At 37.8% G+C, this 19684-nt stretch overlaps 1 protein-coding gene across 1 annotated transcript in view; it reads right to left on the reverse strand.

Moving 5' to 3' along the window:
- The window catches only part of USP24 (ubiquitin specific peptidase 24), a 150196-nt gene that overhangs the window by 107360 nt on the left and 23152 nt on the right, over window positions 1–19684 (reverse strand). Inside the window, 1 exon segment of the mRNA XM_032626396.1 lies at window positions 1230–1395. Within this exon segment, the coding sequence (XP_032482287.1) occupies window positions 1230–1395 (166 nt within the window).

Consider the following 19684-nt stretch of genomic DNA (forward strand, 5'->3'; position numbering starts at 1 on the left):
AAGGAATTATTAAAAGCAGAAGACATACATTCTGATAAAGGAATAGGCTGAGAAAGTAACAGTATTAAATTATTAATAGCATAATATATCCATTTATATTTTTTATTAATATATACTTATTAAGAGTATAATAAGTAAATACTAATTAGAACTGAAATGCTTGAACTCATGTTTCCATATCAGAGTAACTTTCGATGATCTGACTAAATAGCTAATAGAACAACCACCACCAGCAGCTACTTATCAGCCATTACCGTCTTCCTAAACATCTCTTTTAAAAACACAAATATTCTCAATAAATGCCAAAATCACTCTCTTGCCCAAAACAAACTGAACTCTGTGCAATAAAATGCACAGAGCTGTGCCTGGCACAGAGTAAGTGATAAATACTTGCTAAATGAATGGATGAATCCACTGTAAAATTATCCTTCGGAATACACTTAGAAGAAAAACTCAGTGACAGATTTTGCTTATCAGTGGAGACACTGTCGAGCACATTTTCTTTTTTCAGTCCTACCACTTAGCATAATACCGGCATCCTCTCAGGCACTCAATAAGTGTTGCTGCTGAGAAGCCAGTCATAAACGCATCATGGAAGCTAGTCAAAATATTTCCTTTTCCTTTTGATGTGCCTTGTATTTAATCACAATGGTAAACTATGCACTTTTAATGAGAAAAAAAATTTGCAAAACACTGGCTCAATTCATGTTATTTTACAAATGAATTCAATATGAAAAATAAATTATTATTCTCTCCTTAATATATTTATAATATAGATGCTTCCTTATGTTGAAACTTATTCTCTAACCTAGTGATATTTTATTACTCTATTCGTTTAATATCTGTAAAGCACTTAAGATAGTGCCAAGAACTTAATAAGCATAAAATGTTAAATAAACATTACTTTCTTTTCTTTAAAAAAAAAAAACGCCACTGCATTAAGCCTTAATCTAAAGTGCTCCAAGTTTCTGTGGAAAAGTTAATTTCAATTTCCGTAAAGCTTTTCAATTATATTTTAAAGACGCTTACACTCTATTGGAGTTAGAAGAAAATAGCTGATTTAATTCAACGCTTTTACTCCACAGGGGATAAACAAAGACTAAGAGAGTAAATGATCTAAGATAATACAGATGGCCAATGACAGGAGCTAAGATGAAAGTCAAGCCTCCTATCAAAAAAAAACCCCCAAAAAACGAAAACTCCTCCTGTGTCCTGAAGTATGAACTTACCAAGTCTTGCTAGGTAGGTAGATGCCAACAGGCATTTGCCTAGTGACTCTTCCCGCTTGTAAGGTATGGACCAGTGATCCGTCAAAACGCGGCTTTCCAGTTCATATAAATTTGTTGTAGGGAATTCAATTCCTTCCCCCGAGCAGTTTCCGTTTTCATCATTCTTCTGACAAAGAGGGATTATGGTTTAAAAAAAAAAAAAAAAACACACACACACAAATAATTAGTGACTACTTTAAAATTTTTCAATTTAACACAAAGCAGATCCTTAATCACTGGTAGCCATTAATTCCAAGATTGTGGATTCCACATTTCTTTCTCGTAATCACATCTTTCACCAAGACTATCTGAAATATTCTCAGCTTTTATCAATGTGGCATCCCAACTCTCTCAGAAGGTGAGCTCATCTCATTCTTCAAAAATGAACTCTCTTAATCTCTTGTTATAAATATCAAATCTACCTTCACCTACAGCCCCTTTTCTCATGCTCTCCCAAAGTGGCAACTGTTAAGGTCACCACACTGAAGGCTACATCATTCAATCCAGTGGACATGTTTCAGTCCTTATCTTACTTTTCAGGAATATCTGACCTTCTGCCTGCTTCCTCTTCTTGGTATGCTAGATTCCCTCCCCTTACCTCCCAGGATAACATGCTTCCCTGTTCTCCTCTGGGGTCTGGGTTAGGGTGGTTCCTTCTGTCTCCTCTTCTGGTACATCCTCCCCTTCCTAGCCATCAAACACTGGAGTTTCTCAAACCTCAGTGCTAGGCTCTCTTTTCTCTGCTCAGTGAATGGCACCACATTCATCTGGCAGCATAGCCAGAAATCAAGACACATTCTTAAAACCCTATTCTCCCATCTCCACCCCTAAGACTAAGTGATCAGACCTCCTACATTTCTCTCAAATCCATCTACTTCTGTCCATCTCCACAGGGATGCCGCTATTCCTGAACTCAGCCTTCTGCCCTCTTTAACCTACTTAACTCTTAAACCCTCTAAACTCTTTCAGAGAAAAACCTTTCCAGAACTTCTAAACATTGTCAAATTCCTTTAATTATTTTATACCCCTACCATCCTGAACTTCTTCATAACACAACTCACAGATATAATTTTACATTTATTTGTGATTTATTCTGTTTGCCCCCACTAGACCAAGCGAGCCACAAGGACAAGGACTGTTTCTGACCACTTCTGTATCTCTAAAACCTAGTGCCTAACACAAAGTAGGTATTTAAAACATATTTTTAAATAGAAAAATAATTCATGCAAAGTTTCAGCTATCAGTGGGGTAACTGCCAAACTTTCCGCCAGTTCTCGCTATAGTAATCTGTAATAAATCAAATGGAACCTCTCCTCCCAAATGGCCTAACACCTGGCTCCTTTGAAAACCTAACCATTTTCACAACCCACTCTATAATTTGATCATTACAAAATAAAACAGTTCCATTAAAAAAATTCACCTTTAGCCTCAATGAAGGAAAAGACCATAAATATAAAGCAGAAATGATTTAAAAACACAGTGAAAAACAAATTTCAACCCCACATGAATGATATCTAAAGGAATGCAATACATTCTTTTTCAGGTTCATGGCTAAATTGGGATGAAAATAAGACAAAAAACAGGAAGGTAGTAAAAATTTTAAATGGAGTAGAAGACAATATAATTGGGGGTGAAGAGTGAGGGATGGTGGATGAAGTAAATTTAGAGTCATAATGTTTGGGGATAACTCAGTTTTTAAACACAATACTTTCAGAAATTTTTTTTTTTTTTTTTTTTGGCAGTACGCAGGCCTCTCACTGTTGTGGCCTCTCCCGTTGCGGAGCACAGGCTCCGGACACGCAGGCTCAGCGGCCATGGCTCACGGGCCTAGCCGCTCCGTGGCATGTGGGATCTTCCCGGACTGGGGCACGAACCCGTGTCCCCTGCATCGGCAGGCGGACTCTCAACCACTGTGCCACCAGGGAAGCCCTCAGAAATATTTTTAATTTTAATAAGTTGTGTAAATAAACCACTTTACTTAAAGGAACTGAGGAGAATCAAAATGTAAAGATTTTAAGATAGTCTCAAAATTGTACATTTGTTAAATGCTTAAATTTATGAACCTAGGATCAAAGTAGAATTAAGGCATATAAAAATAGAATTCAGTTGTATGATGGGAATATGTCATTACTATGAAATATCTACCATTAATTTCCACAGGAAGTTAACAGATCAAATCATGTATGAAATCATTAAAAGTACTTAGCAGCTATGAAAACCAAGAGCCTCCAAATGGGATTATTGCCCTTGTGAGAGTCACATGAGAGCCTGCATCCCCTCTCTGCTCTCCACACAACAAGAAGACGGCAGCCTGTGACCCAGAGGAGGACCCTCACTAGAATGCAACCATGCTGGTACCCTGATCTTGGACTTCCAGCCTCAAGAACCACGAGAAATAAATCGCTATTGTTTAGAAGCCGACAAACAAAACCTGCCCAAAGCTAAGAGCTTCCTTGGGTGGGGGTGGGGGGAGACCTTTAACATCATCAGTAATGACACAAACATCGTGTGCCTCCTGAATGGATGCACTGTAAAGGGCACAACATCATTTCTGTGACAGTCCTGCCAAAAATGCATCCTGTCTCTAGTCATGATGAAACCCAAAATGAGGAAGAACCTAAAAAATAGCCTGTATTCTTCAAAAATGTCAAAGTCAGGAAAGATTGAGGAAGACTGGACAGACATAGCAACTAAATGCAGCATGGGATCCTGGATTAGATCTTGAACCAGGAATTTTTGTTTAATTTTACTTCTTGGCTTCAAAGGACTTTAGTACTGGATCAATGTTCCCGATTTTGATAATATACTGAGGTTACATAAGAGAATATCCTCATTTGTAAGAAATACACACTGAAGTATTTAAGGGTAAAGGGATATCATGTCTTTAATTTATTCTCAAACATTTCAGAGAAAACAACAACAAAACACACATACTTTTACATACACATGCACATTATACATACATGGATATTCATATTTAGAGAAAAGAAGAATAAAGAGAATGTGATAAAATGTTAACATTTGAAGAACGTGAATAAAGTTTATATAAAAATTTCAAATTTATATAAAGGTTATATAAATAATTTGACATTTACAGAAAAGTTGCAAAAATAGTTTTGCGCTATTCTTGCAACGTTTTTGTAAACCTGGAATTATTTCAAAATTAAAATAATTTAGTAAAATAAATATATAAAAACATAGATTTTTGAAGAACCTAATGAATTAGAGAGGTAGGGACTCACCTATAGTGGTAAAAAAAAAAAATGTTAAATTATACTGAGTATGTTTTACTTAAGAATCCCATTCCACTTGGTAACATAATTTGGTTTCTAAATACCTTTGTTTTTGTCTTAAATTACCAAATAAGTAATACATGTTCACTGTAGAAAATATGAATAGCAAAAAATAAAACCCACTGTTAATTTCACCACTTATAAATTAATCACACTGACATTTAAATAAATATTTTTCCAGTAAAGCTTTTTTTTTTAACAGATTTTTTTCTTAAAAATTCACAAATGTGGAATTAACCTCATTCTCATCCCCTCCATGGCCTTTCATAATTCTGTTATTAAAGACAGTATTAATGCAGTATTTCTTTTCCTATCTGATTTAAAAGACAGATGCACAAAGCAATAATTACAAAACCATGTTAATGGGCTTATAATGAATACAGATGTGACCCATATGACAATAATAGCACAAAAGGTGGGGGTGGAGAACAGAGTTCTATTGGAAGAATGTTTTGTACACTATTGAAATTAAGTTGGTATTAATTTGAATTACAATGCTATAGATCAGGATGTTAATTGTAATCTACAAGGCAACCACTAATAAAATAGCTTTAAAAATTACACAGTGAAAGAAAAAAGAAGGGAATTAAAATTGTACACTGGAAAGTATACTTAATACGAAACAGAGGAGTAATGGAGGATTAGAGGATTAAAAGGCATAAAACATAGAAGACAAACAGCAAGATGGCAGATGTAAATCTTGTTTTATCAAATAATTATATTAAATTATAACTATCAGAAACATATGGAATGAAAGTGGACTAAATGCTCTAACCAAAAGGCAGAGATTTTCAGAATGAATTTTTAAAAAGTGATCCAACTGTCTACAACAGATACCCTTTAGATTAAAAGACATAAAGAGGTTGAAATAAAAGGGTGGAAAAAGATATATCATGCACACGTAAAGGTGGCGGAGTGGCTATATTAGTAACAAACAGAATACAGGCATACCTTGATTTATAGTGCTTTGCTTTGCTGTGCTTCGCAGATGTTGCATTTTTTACTAATTGAAGGTTTGTGGCAACCCTGCATCCAGCATCTATCAACACTTTTTCCAACAGCATTTGCTCACTTCATGTCTATGAGTTGCATTTTGGTAATTCTCACAATATTACAAACTTTCTCATTATTATTACATTTGTTATGGTGATCTGTGATAAGTGATCTTAGATGTTACTATTTATATTGTTTCGGGGCACCAAGAATTGTGTCTGTATAACATAGCAAACTTAATCAACGTCTGTGTTCTGACCACTCCACCAAACGGCTGTTTCTGGTCTCTCTCCCTCCCTCAGGTCTCCCTACTCCCTGAGACACAACAGTATTAAAATTAAGCCAATTAATAGCCCTACAATGGCCTCCACGTGTTCAAGTGAAAGGAAGAGTAAGTAGCATGTCTCTCACTTTAAATCAAAAGCTAGAAACGATTAAGCTTAGTGAGGAAGGCATGATGAAAGCTGAGACAGGCCAAAAGCTAGGTAGGTGTCTTGCACCAAACTGTTAGCTAAGTTGTGAATGCAAAGGAGAACTTCTTGAAAGAAATTAAAACTGCTACTCCACCGAACAAACAAATGTTAAGAAAGCAAAACAGGCTTATTGCTACATGGAGAAAGTTTCAGTGGTCTGGGTGGAAGATTAAATCAGCCACAACATTCCCTTAAGCCAAAGTCTAACCTAGAGCAAAGCCCTAACTCTCTTCAATTCTGTGAAGGCTGAGAGAGATGAGGAAGCTGCAGAAGAAGTTTGAAGCTAACACAGGCTGCTTCATGAGGCTGAAGGAAAGAAGGCATATCTTCATAACATAAAAGTGAAAAGTGGGCTTCCCTGGTGGCGCAGTGGTTGAGAATCCGCCTGCCAATGCAGGGGACACGGGTTCGTGCCCCGGTCCAGGAAGATCCCACATGCCACGGAGTGGCTGGGCCATGAGCCATGGCCGCTGAGGCTGTTCGTCTGGAGCCTACGCTCCGCAACGGGAGAGGCCACAGCAGTGAGAGGCCCGCGTACCACAAAAAAAAAAAAAAAAAAAAAAAAAAAAAAAAAGTGAAAGGTGACAGGGGGACCTTCAAGATGGCAGAGGAATAAGACATGGAGACCACCTTCCTGCCCACAAATACTTGAAAAATACATCTACACGTGGAACATCTCCTACAGAACACCTACTGAACGCTGGCAGAAGACCTCAGACTTCCCAAAAGGAAAGAAAATCCCCACATACCTGGGTAAGGCAAAAAAAAAAAAAAAAAAAAGAAAAAATAGAGACAAAAGAATAGGGAAGGGACCTGCACCAGTGGGAGGGAGCTGTGAAGGAGGAAAGGTTCCCACACACTAGGAAGCCCCTTCGCGTGCGGAGACTGCGGGTGGCGGAGGGGGGAAGCTTCGGAGTCATGGAGGAGAGCGCAGCCACAGGGGTGCGGAGGGCAAAGCAGAGAGATTCCCGCACAGAGGATAGGTGCCGACCGGCACTCACCAGCCCGAGAGGCTTGTCTGCTCACCCGCCGGAGCGGGCGGGGGCTGGGAGCTGAGGCTCGGGCTTCGGTCGGATCGCAGGGAGAGGACTGGGGTTGGCTGCGTGAACACAGCCTTTAGGGGGCTAGTGTGCCACGGCTAGCCGGGAGGGAGTCCGGGAAAAGGTCTGGAGCTGCCAAAGAGGCAAGAGGCCATTGTTTCAGGGTGCGCGAGGAGAGGGGATTCCTTCCCCGTGTGCCCACAGAAAGCGGAGTACCGCCTAAGCGAGCTCTAGAGACGGGCACAAGGTGCGGCTAATCAGCTCAGGCAACAGAGACAAGCATGAAATGGTAACACTGCTGCTGCTGCCACCAAGAATCCTGTGTGCAAGCACAGATCACTATCCACACCCCACCGCCCCAGGGAGCCTGTGCAGCACGCCACTGTCAGGGTCCCGAGATCCACGGACAACTTCCCCGGGAGAACACAAGGCATGCCTCACGCTGTTGCAATGTCATGCCTCTGCCGCCGCAGGCCTGCCCTGCATTCCAATTACGGCTACCATACGCTTCGCTCTCAGCGGCCTGAGAGAGCAAGAGAGCCATAATCAGCCACTGCTTTAACCCCCTCCTGTCTGGGTGGGGAACAGACACCTGAGGGTGACTTACACGCAGAGACAGGGCCAAAACCAAAGCTGAACCCCAGGAGCTGTGTGAACAAAGAAGAGAAAGGGAAATTTTTCTGTGTAGCCTCAGGAGCAGTGGATTAAATCCCCACAATCAACTTGATGAACCCTGCATCTGTGAAATACATGAATACCTGAACAAATGTTCCCAAAATAGAGGCAGTGGACTCTGGGAGCAACTGTAGACATGGGGTTTGCTGTCTGTGACTGATTTGTTTCTGATTTTTATGTTAATCTTAGTTTAGTTTTTAGTACTTCTTATGACTGGTAGATTTGTTTATTGGTTTGGTTGCTCTCTTCTTTTTTTAAAAAATTTATTTATTTTATTATTTCTATTATTTTTTTCTTTATTATTTTTAAAATATATTATTATTATTTTTCTTTCTTTTCTTCTGAGCCAAGTGGCTGACAGGGTCTTGCTGCTCCGGCCAGGGGTACAGCCTGAGTCCCAGAGGTGGGAGAGCTGACTCCAGGACATTGGACCACCAGAGACCTCCCAGCCCCACGCAGTATCAATTGGCAAGAGCTCTCCCAGAGATCTCCATCTCAACACTAAGACCCAGCTGCACCCAACGGCCAGCAAGCTCCAGTGCTGGATGCCCCATGCCAAACAACTAGCAAGACAGGAACACAAACCCACCCATTAGCAGAGAGGCTGCATAAAATAATACTAAGTTCATAGACACCCCAAAACACACCACCAGACGCAGTCCTTCTCATCAGAAAGACAAGATCCAGCCCCACCCACTAGAACACAGGGAACACCAGTCCCCTCCATCAGGAAGCCTTCACAAGCCACTGAACCAACCGCACCCACTGCGGCCAGACACCAAAAACAACGGGAACTACGAACCCGCTGCATAAGAAAAGGAGACCCCAAACACAGTAAGTAAAATAAAATGATAAGACAGAGAAATACGCAACAGATAAAGGAGCAAGGTAAAAACCCATCAGACCAAACAAATGAAGAGGAAATAGGGAGTCTACCTGAAAAAGAATTCAGAATAATGATAGTAAAGATGATCCAAAATCTTGGAAATAGAATGGAGAAAATACAAGAAACATTTAACAAGGACCTAGAAGAACTAAAGAGCAAACAATGATGAACAACACAGTAAATGAAATTAAATATTCTCTAGAAGGAATCAATAGCAGAATAACTGAGGCAGAAGAACAGTAAGTGACCTGGAAGACAGAAGAGAGGAAATAACTGCCACAGAGCAGAATAAAGAAAAAAGAATGAAAAGAATTGAGGAGAGTCTCAGAGGCCTCGGGAACAAAATTAAATGCAGCAACATTCGCATTATAGGGGTCCCAGAAGAAGAAAAGAAAAAGAAAGGGTCTGAGAAAATATTTGAAGAGATTAGAGTTGAAAACTTCCCTAATATGAGAAAGAAAATAGTCAATCAAGTCCAGGAAGCACAGAAAATCCCATACAGGATAAATCCAAGAAGAAACACACCAATACACATATTAATCAAACTATCAAAAATTAAATACAAAGAAAAAATATTACAAGCAACAAGGGAAAGCAACAAGTAACATACAAGGGAACTCCCAAAAGGTTAACAGCTGATTTCTCAGCAGAAACTCTACAAGCCAGAAGGGAGTGGCAGGATATATTTAAAGTGATGAAAGGGAAGAGCCTACAACCAACATTATTCCACCCAGCAAGGATCTCATTCAGATTCAATGGAGAAATCAAAAGCTTTACCGAGAAATCAAAAGCTTTACAGACAACGAAAGCTAAGAGAATTCAGCATCACCAAACCAGCTCTACAACAAATGCTAAAGGAACTTCTCTAAGTGGAAGAAAACGACCTACAAAAACAAACCCATAACAATTAAGAAAATCGTCATAGGAACAAACATATCGATAATTACCTTAAACATGAATGGATTAAATGCTCCAACCAAAAGACACAGGCTCACTGAATGGATACAAAAACAAGACCCATATATATGCTGTCTACAGGAGACACGCTTCTGACCTAGGGACACACCGAGACTGAAAGTGAGGGCATGGAAAAAGATATTCCATGCAAATGGAAATCAAAAGAAAGCTGGAGTAGCAATACTCATATCACATAAAATAGACTTTAAAATAAAGAATGTTACAAGAGACAAGGAAGGACACTACATAATGATCAAGGGATAAATCCAAGAAGAAGATATAAAAACTATAAATATATTTGCACCCAAAATAGGAGCACCTCAATACACAAGTCAACTGCTAATAGCTATAAAAGAGGAAATCGACAGGAACACAATAATAGTGGGGGACTTTAACACCTCACTTACACCAATGGACAGATCATCCAAACAGAAAATTCATAAGGAAACACGAACGTTAAATAACACAACAGACAAGAAAGATTTAATTGATATTTATAAGACACTCCATGCCAAAACAGCACATTACACTTTCTTCTCAAGTGCACATGGAATATTCTCCAGGATAGATCACATCTTGGGTCACAAATCAAGGCTCAGTAAATTTAAGAAAACTGAAATCATATCAAGCATCTTTTCTGACCACAACACTATGAGATTAGAAATCAATTACAGGGAAAAAAACATAAAAAGCCCAAACACACGGAGGCTAAACAATACGTTACTAAATAACCTAGCAATCGCTGAAGAAATCAAAGAGGAAATCAAAAAAATAGCTAGAGACAAATTACAACAAAAACACGATGATCCAGGGCTTCCCTGATGGCGCAGTGGTTGAGAATCTGCCTGCTAATGTATGGGACACGGGTTCGAGCCCTGGTCTGGGAGGATTCCACATGCTGCAGAGCAACTACGCCCGTGAGCCACAACTACTGAGCCTGCGCGTCTGGAGCCTGTGCTCCGCAACAAGAGAGTCCACGACAGTGAGAGGCCGGCGCAGCACGATGAAGCACGGCTCCCACTTGCCACAACTAGAGAAAGCCCTCGCACAGAAACGAAGACCCAACACAGAAAAAATAAATTAATTAAAAACACAACGATCCAAAACCTATGGGATGCAGCAAAAGCAGTTCTAAGAGGGAAGTTTACAGAAATATAAACTTACCTCAAGAAACAAGAAAAATCTCAAATAAACAATCTAACCTTATGCCTAAAGAAACTATTGCAAGAAAAACAAACAAAACCCAAAGTTAGCAGAAGGAAAGAAGTCATAATGATCAGATCAGAAATAAATGAAAAAAAAATGAAGGAAACAATAGCAAAGATCAATAAAACTAAAATTGGTTCTTTGAGAAGATAAACAAAATTGATAAACCATTAGCCAGACTCATCAAGAAAAAGAGGGAGAGGACTCAAATCAATCAAATTAGAAATGAAAAATGAGAAGTTACAACAGACACCAAGAAATACAAAGCATCCTAAGAGACTACTACAAGCAACTCTATGCCAATAAAATGGACGACCTGGAAGAGATGGACAAATTCTTAGAAAGGTATAACCTTCCAAGACTGAACCAAGAAGAAACAGAAACTATGAAAAGACCAATCACAAGTAATGAAATTGAAACTGTGATTAAAAATCTTCCAACAAACAAAAGTCCAGGACCAGATGGCTTCACAGGTGAATTCTATCAAACATTTAGAGAAGAGCTAACACCCATACTTCTCAAACTCTTCCAAAAAATTGCAGACGAAGGAACACTCCCAAACTCATTCTATGAGGCCGCCTTCACCCTGATACCAAAACCAGACAAAGATACTACAAAAAAAAGAAAATTACAGACCAATATCACTGATGAATATAGATGCAAAAACCCTCAACAAAATACTAGCAAACAGAATCCAACAACACATTAAAAGGATCATACACCTTGATCAAGTGGGATTTAACCCAGGGATGCAAGGATTCTTCAATGTATGCAAATCAATGTGATACACCATATTAACAAACTTAAGAATAAAAACCATATGATTATCTCAATAGATACAGAAAAAGATTTCAACAAAATTCACAACCCATTTATGACAAAAATTCTCCAGAAAGTGGGCATAGAGGGAACCTACCTCAACATAATAAAGGCCATATATGACAAATCCACAGCAAACATCATTCTCAATGGTGAAAAACTGAAAGCATTTCCTCTAAGATCAGGAACAAGACAAGGATGTCCACTCTCACCCACTGTTATTCAAGATAGTTTTGGAAGTCCTGGCCACGTCAATCAGAGAAGAAAAAGAAATAAAAGGAATACAAATTGGAAAAGAAGAAGTAAAACTGTCACTGTTTGAAGATGACATGATACTATACATAGAGAATCCTAAAGATGCCACCAGAAAACTACTAGAGCTCATCAATGAATTTGGAAAAGTTGCAGGATACAAAATTAATGCACAGAAATCTCTGGCATTGCTATACACCAACGATGAAAAATATGAAAGAGAAATTAAGGAAACATTTCTATTTACCACCGCAACAAAAAGAATAAAACACCTAGGAATAAACCTACCTAGGGAGACAAAAGACCTGTATGCAGAATTCTGTAAGACACTGACGAAAGAAATTAAAGATGATACAAACTGATGGAGAGATATACCATGTTCTTGGATTGGAAGAATCAACATCGTGAAAATAACTATATTACCCAAAGCAATCTACAGATTCAATGTAATCCGTATCAAACTACCAATGGCATTTTTCACAGAACTAGAACAAAAAATTTCACAATTTGTATGGAAACACAAAAGACCCCAAAGAGCCAAAGCAATCTTGAGAAAGAAAAACGGAGCTGGAGGAATCAGGCTCCCTGACTTCAGACTATACTGCAAAGCTACAGTAATCAAGACAGTATGGTACTGGCACAAAAACAGAAACATAGATCAATGCAAAAGGATAGAAAGCCCAGAGATAAACCCACGTACATATGGTCAACTAATCTATGACAAAGGACGCAAGGATATACAATAGAGAAAAAACAGTCTCTTCAATAAGTGGTGCTGGGAAAACTGGACAGCTACATGTAAAAGAATGAAATTAGAACACTCCCTAACACCATATACAAAAATAAACTCAAAATGGATTAGAGACCTAAATTTAAGACCGGACACTATAAAACTCTTAGTGGAAAAAATAGGCAGAACACTCTATGACATAAATCACAGCAAGATCCCTTCTGACCCACCTCCTAGAGAAATGGAAATAAAAACAAAAATAAACAAATGGCACCTGATGAAACTTAAAAGCTTTTGCACAGCAAAGTAAACTATAAACAACACGAAAAGACAACCCTCAGAATGGGAGAAAATATTTGCAAACGAATCAATGGACAAAGGATAAATCTCCAAAATATATAAACAGCTCATGCAGCTCAATATCAAAAAAACAAACATGCAGCTAAATATCAAAAAAACAACCCAATCAAAAAACAGGTGGAAGACTTAAATAGACATTTCTCCAAAGAATATATACAGATTGCAAACAAACACATGAAAAGATGCTCAACATCACCAATCAATAGAGAAATGCAAATCAAAACCACAATGAGGTATCACCTCACACCGGTCAGAATGGCCATCATCAAAAAAACCTACAGACAATAAATGCTGGAGAGGGTGTGGAGAAAAGGGAATCCTCTTGCACTGCTGGTGGGAGTGTAACTGATGCTGCCATGTATCAATGTATGGAGGCTCCTTAAAAAGCCAAAAATAGAACTATCATATGACCCAGCAATATCACTACTGGGCATATACCCTGAGAATACCATAATTCAAAAAGAGGCATGTACCACAATGTTCATTGCAGCACTATTTACAATAGCAGGACATGGAAGCAACTTAAGTGTCCATCAACAGATGAATGGATAAAGATCTGGCACATATATACAATGGAATATTACTCAGTCATAAAAGGAAACGAAATTGAGTTATTTGTAGTAAGGTGGATGGAGCCAGAGTCTGTCATACAGAATGAAGTAAGTCAGAAAGAGAAAACTAAATACCGTATGCTAACACATACATGTGGAATCTAAAAAAAAATGGTTCTAATGAACCTCGGGGCAGGACAGGAATAAAGATGCAGATGTAGAGAATGGACCTGAGGACTAGGCAGGGGGAAGGGTAAGCTGGGACGAAGTGAGAGAGTGGCATGGACATATATATATACACTACCAAATGTAAAATAGATAGCTAGTGGGAAGCAGCTTCATAGCACAGGGAGGTCAGCTCGGTGCTTTGTGACCACCTAGAGGGGTGGGATAGGGAGGGTTGGAGGGAGACGCCAAGAGTGAGGAAATATGGGGATATATGTATATGTATAGCTGATTCACTTTGTTATAAAGCAGAAACTAACACAACAATGTAAAGCAATTATACTCCAACAAAGATGTTAAAAAAAAAAAAAAGTGAAAGGTGAAGCAGCAAGTGGTGATGCATAAGCTACAACAAGTTATCCAGAATATCTAATTAGGTAATTAAAGAAGGTGGCTACATTCAACAACAGATTTTCAGTATAGACAAAACAGCCTTATATTAGAAGAGGACATCTAGGACTTGCACAGGTAGAGAGGAGAAGTCAGTGCCTGGCTTCAAAGCTCCAAAAGACAAGCAGACTCACAGATACAGAGAACAAACTCATGTATACCAGTGGTGGGGACAGGGGAGGAGGAATGTAAGGGTGGGGGAGGATGAGGTACAAAATATTAAGTGTAAGATTGGCTCAAAGATGCATTGTACAACACAGGGAATATAGCCAATATTTTGTAATAACTGTAAATAGAAAGTAACCTTAAAAAAAATTTTTAATGGTTAATTAAAGAAATAAACAACACTCCCCCCCCAAAAGACAAGCTGACTCTCTTGTGAGGGACTACTGAAGCTGGTGACTTGAAGTAGAAGCCAGTGCTCATTTACCATTCCAAAGACCATAAGGCCCTTAAGAATTATGCTAAATCTACTCTGCCTATGCCTTACAAATGGAACAACAAAGCCTGGAATGCAGCACACCTGTTAACAACATGGTTTACTGAATATTTTAAATTTACTGTTGAGACCTAATACTCAGAAAAAAAATATTCCTTTCAAAATATTACTGCTTACTGACAATGCACCTAGTCACCAAAGAGCTCTCTGATGGAGATGTACAATGAAATTAATGTTGTTTTCATGCCTGCGAATACAGCATCCATTCTGCAGCCCATGGATCAAGGAGCAATTTTAACTTTCATGTCTTATTATTTAAGAAATACATTTTGTAAGGCTATAGCTGCCATAGATAGTGATTCCTCTGATAGATCTGGGCAAAATACATTGAAAATGATCTGCAAAGGATTTACCATTCTAGATGCCATTAAGAACATTCATAATTCATGGGAAGAGGCCAAAATATCAACATTAACAGCCGTTAAGAAGAAGTTGATTTTAACCCTTGTGGATGACTTTGAGGGGTTCAAGACTTCAGTGGAGGAAGTCATTGCGGATGTGGTAGAAATAGTAAGAGAGGAGTTCCCTGGTGTCGCAGTGGTTAAGAATCCGCCTGCCAATGCAGCGGACACGGGTTCGAGCCCTGGTCCGGGAAGATCCCACATGCCGCGGAGCCACTAAGCCCGTGTGCCACAACTACTAAGCCTGCACTCTCGAGCCTACAAGCCACAACTACAAGCCTGCACTCTCGAGCCGCGTGCCACAACTACTGAAGCCTGCACACCCTAGAGCCTGTGCTCCGCAACAAGAGAGGCCACCGCAATGAGAAGCCTGCACGCCGCAACAAAGAGTAGCCCCCGCTCACCACAACTAGAAAAAGCCTGCACACAGCAACAAAGACCCAAAACAGCCAAAAAATAAATAAATTTAAAAAAAGAAAAAGAAATAGCAAAAGAACTAGAAGTGGAGCCTGAAAATGTGACTGAATTGCTGCATCTCGTGACAAAACTTGAACAGATAAGGAGTTACTTCTTAGGGAGGTGCAAAGATAGTAGTTTCGTGAGATGGAATCTGCTCCTGGCAAAGATGCTGTGAAGATTGTTGAAATGTCAACAAAGGATTCAGAATATTACATAAACTTCGTTGATAAAGCAGTGGCAGGGTTTGAGAGGTTTGCCTCCAATTTTGAAAGAAGTTCTGTTAGTAAAATGCTATCAAACAGCACTGCACACTACAGAGAAATCATTCATGAAAGGAAGGGTCAACTGATGCAGCAAACTTCATTGTCGTATTTTAAGAAATTGCCACGGCCACCCCTACCTTCAGCAACCACCACCCTCATCAGTCAGCAGCCATCAACATCAAGGCAAGACCTCCACCAGCAAAAAGATTCCAACTCGCTGAAGGCTCAGATGATGGTCAGTGTTTTCTAGCAATAATGTATTTTAAAGTTGAGGTATGTACATTTTTTTAGACATAATGCTATTGTACATTTACTGACTACAGTATAGTGTAAACATATCTTTTATATGTACTGGGAAATCAAAAACTTCATGTGAGTCCGTTTATTGCAACGTTCACTTTGCTGCGGTGGTGTGGAATTGAACCCACAACATCTCCGAGGTATGCCTGTAGATGTTAAGACAAGAAATACAGTACTAGAGACAAAGAGGGATACTTCGTAATGATAAAAAAGTCAAAAGAAAAAAAAAGGAAGATAAAATAAAAGAATGGAAAAAGATATACTATGAAAACAGTAACCAAAGGAGAGCTGGAGTGGCTACACTAATATCAGAAAAAAGTAGAAGTCATGTGAAAATTTATTACTAGAGATAAGGAAGGATTTTTTTTTAATGATAAAGGGCTTATCCATCAGAAAGACATAGCAGTTCTAAACAAATATGCATCTAATGGCAGAGACCCAAAGTACAGGAAGCAAAAACTGACAGAACTAAAGAGAAATACAATTCAACAAAACAGTTGGAGACTTTCACTTTCAATAATAGCTAGAACTAGGCAGAGGTCAATGAGGAAATAGAAGAATTAATACCACAAACTAAGTATACAAAAGACATTTATAGAACGTTCCACCCCATAATAGCAGAATATACATTCTTCTCAAGTGCACATGAAACATTCTCCAGGACAGAGCACATTTTAGGTTATAAAACAAGCCTCAATCAATTTGTAGGGATTAAAATCATACGAGGTATGTTCTGTGACCACAATGGAATGAAATTAGAAATCAGTAGCAGAAGGAAATTTGGAATCCAAAAGTACGTGAAAATTAAATAATATACTCCTAAACAACTGATGGGCCAAAAAAGAAATCATAAGGCAATTAGAAAATGCTTTAAGATGAATGAAAATAAAAATACAATATAACTTATAAGATGCAGTGATTGGAGGGAAATATTTTTTAAAAAGAAAAAAGATCTCAAATCAATAACATAACCATGCACCTTACAAAACTAGAAAAAGAAGAGTAGGCTAAACCCAAAGCAAGCAGAAGGAAGGAAATAATAAAGATTAGAGTGGAAATAAATGAAAGAGAGAACAGAAAAACAAGAGACAATAAACAAAACCAAAAGTTGGTTCTTTGAAAATATCAACAAAATGGACAAATCTTCAGCTAGACTAACCAAGAAAAAAAGGGAGAAGACTCAAATCATTAAAATCAGTAATAAAAGAGAGGGTATCAATTCTGACCTTATAGAAATAAAAATGATTATAAGGAATGCTACTGATGACCCTATGCCAACAAATTAGATAATCTAGATGAAATGGACAAATTCCTAAAAGACATAAACCACCAAAACTGACTCAAGCAGAAAGAGAAAATATGAATAGACCTATACAAAATAAAGAGAATGTTGTAATCAAAAGCTTCCCACAAAGCCACGACCAGATGCCATTACTAGTGAATTCCACCAAACATTTAAAGAATTAACATCAATCCTACACACTCTTCCCCCTGACCCACCCACCCCCAGAAAAAAAGAAAAAAAAAAAAAGGAGAGGATACTTACCAACTTGTTTTATGAGATCAATATTACCCTGACATTAAAACCAGACAAAAACATTCCACATCCATTAGGATGGCTACTATTAAAAACACAGAAAATAACAAGTGTTGACAAGAATGTAGGAAAACTGGAAACCCTGTGCATTGCTGATGGGAATACAAAATGGTACAGCCACAGTGAAAAACAGTATGGTAGTTCCTCAAACAATTAAACATAAAATTACCACTTGATCCGGCAATTCTTCTTTGGGGTATATATCCAAAAGAACTGAAAGAAGGGACGTGAACAAATATTTGTACACCCGTGTTTATACTTATAGCAGCATTATTCACAATAGCCAAAAGGAGGAAACAACCTAAGTGCCCATCAATGAATGGATAAACAAAATGTGGTGTATACATACAACTAAAAATTATTCCACCCTTAATAAGAGGAAGGAAATTCTAATACATGCATGCTACAATATGCATGAACCTTGAAGACATTATGCTAAAGTGAAATATGTTAGTCACAAAAGAACAAATATTATATGATTCCACTTATATGAGGTACCTAGAATAGCCATATTCATGGAGACAGAAAATAGAAGGGTGGTTGCCAAGGGCTGGGGGCAAGGGAGAATGAGGAGTTATTGTTTAATGAGTACATAGTTCCAAGTTGGGAAGATGAAAAAGTTCTGGAGATGGATGGGGTGATGGTTGCAAAACAATGTCAATGTACTTAATGCACAGAATTGTATACTTAAAAATGGTTAAAATGGATCTGTAAGTCATTTTATTTATAGGAAAATTTTAAATTCTAAGAACTATTCTGAAGACCAATCATGAAGTTATCTTGCTTACTTGGTGTAAAAATTTAGATCTATTTTTAACAAATCACAAACCTGTATAGTGATAGTATAATTCTGAGGGCTTTAAAAAGATCTTTCTTATGTGATTATTTAGGTGATTTTTCCCTTTACTTATTGAATGTTTGTATTGCATCTGTATGCTGTATGTGTATCTGTATGTGAGCATGCACATGTGTTGGGAAACATAAGTAAGAATTTAATACATTTATTTTATAGGAAGCTTTGAAGAGACAGAGCATCTCAAGTTTTCGATTTCTAACATAAATACATTTAATAGATAATGTATTATTTCAGGGAGCATAACAGATATTCTTCTTTGGTGATTACTTATTGATTTTCTTTTGTCTATAACAATTTAAAGTATTTTACTGCTTACATTTAAATAAATGCTAAATCAATAGTAAGTTATACAACCATATAGTGGATATATGCATAGAGACATTATCCAGAATATATGCCCTGGTCAGAACAGAGACTTGTAGAAATACTCACTTTAGATGACTCTTATAAGAGCAGAAATGTGAAGAAATAAAATGATCTTACATTTCATCCTCAACAACAACAACAAAAAAATGGTTAAAATGGTAAATTTTATGTTGTGCGTTTTACCACAGCTTAAAAGAATGGACAAAGATATCCCAAGAAAAATAAACAAAACTACAGACCAACATCCCTATGAATATAAACGCGAAAATCCTTAACAATAAGCTAGCAAACTGAATCCAGCAATATATAAAAAGGATTGTACCATGACCAAGTATGCATACAAGGTTGATTCAGCATACAAAAGTCAATCAATACGATGCTATAAACAGTAATCGAATAAAGGATAAAAAACACACACACACAAAAAAAAAACACACAATTATTTCAATAGATGCAGAAAAAATATTCACGAAAACCAACACCTTGTCATAACAATAACAGAAAAAAATCAATCAATAAATAAAAGGGAATTTCCTCAACTTGATGAAAAGCATCTACAAAAAACCTACAATTAACATCATACTTAACTATGAAAGACTGAATGCTTTCCTCTAATATCATAAACAAGGATGTCTGTTCTTCAGCTTCCATTCAACATTGTACCAGAGTGTCTAGCCAGAGCAATTAGGCAAAATAAGAAATAAAAGGCATTCATTCAGATTGAAAAGGATGAAGTAAAACTATGCCTATTCACTGATGACATGATCTTGTATATAGAAAATTCTAAGGAATTCATGAAAAAAAGAAACTACTAGAACTAATAAT

Source organism: Phocoena sinus, chromosome 1 (assembly GCF_008692025.1).
Source record: "Phocoena sinus isolate mPhoSin1 chromosome 1, mPhoSin1.pri, whole genome shotgun sequence".
NCBI classification, from domain to species: Eukaryota; Metazoa; Chordata; class Mammalia; order Artiodactyla; family Phocoenidae; genus Phocoena; species Phocoena sinus.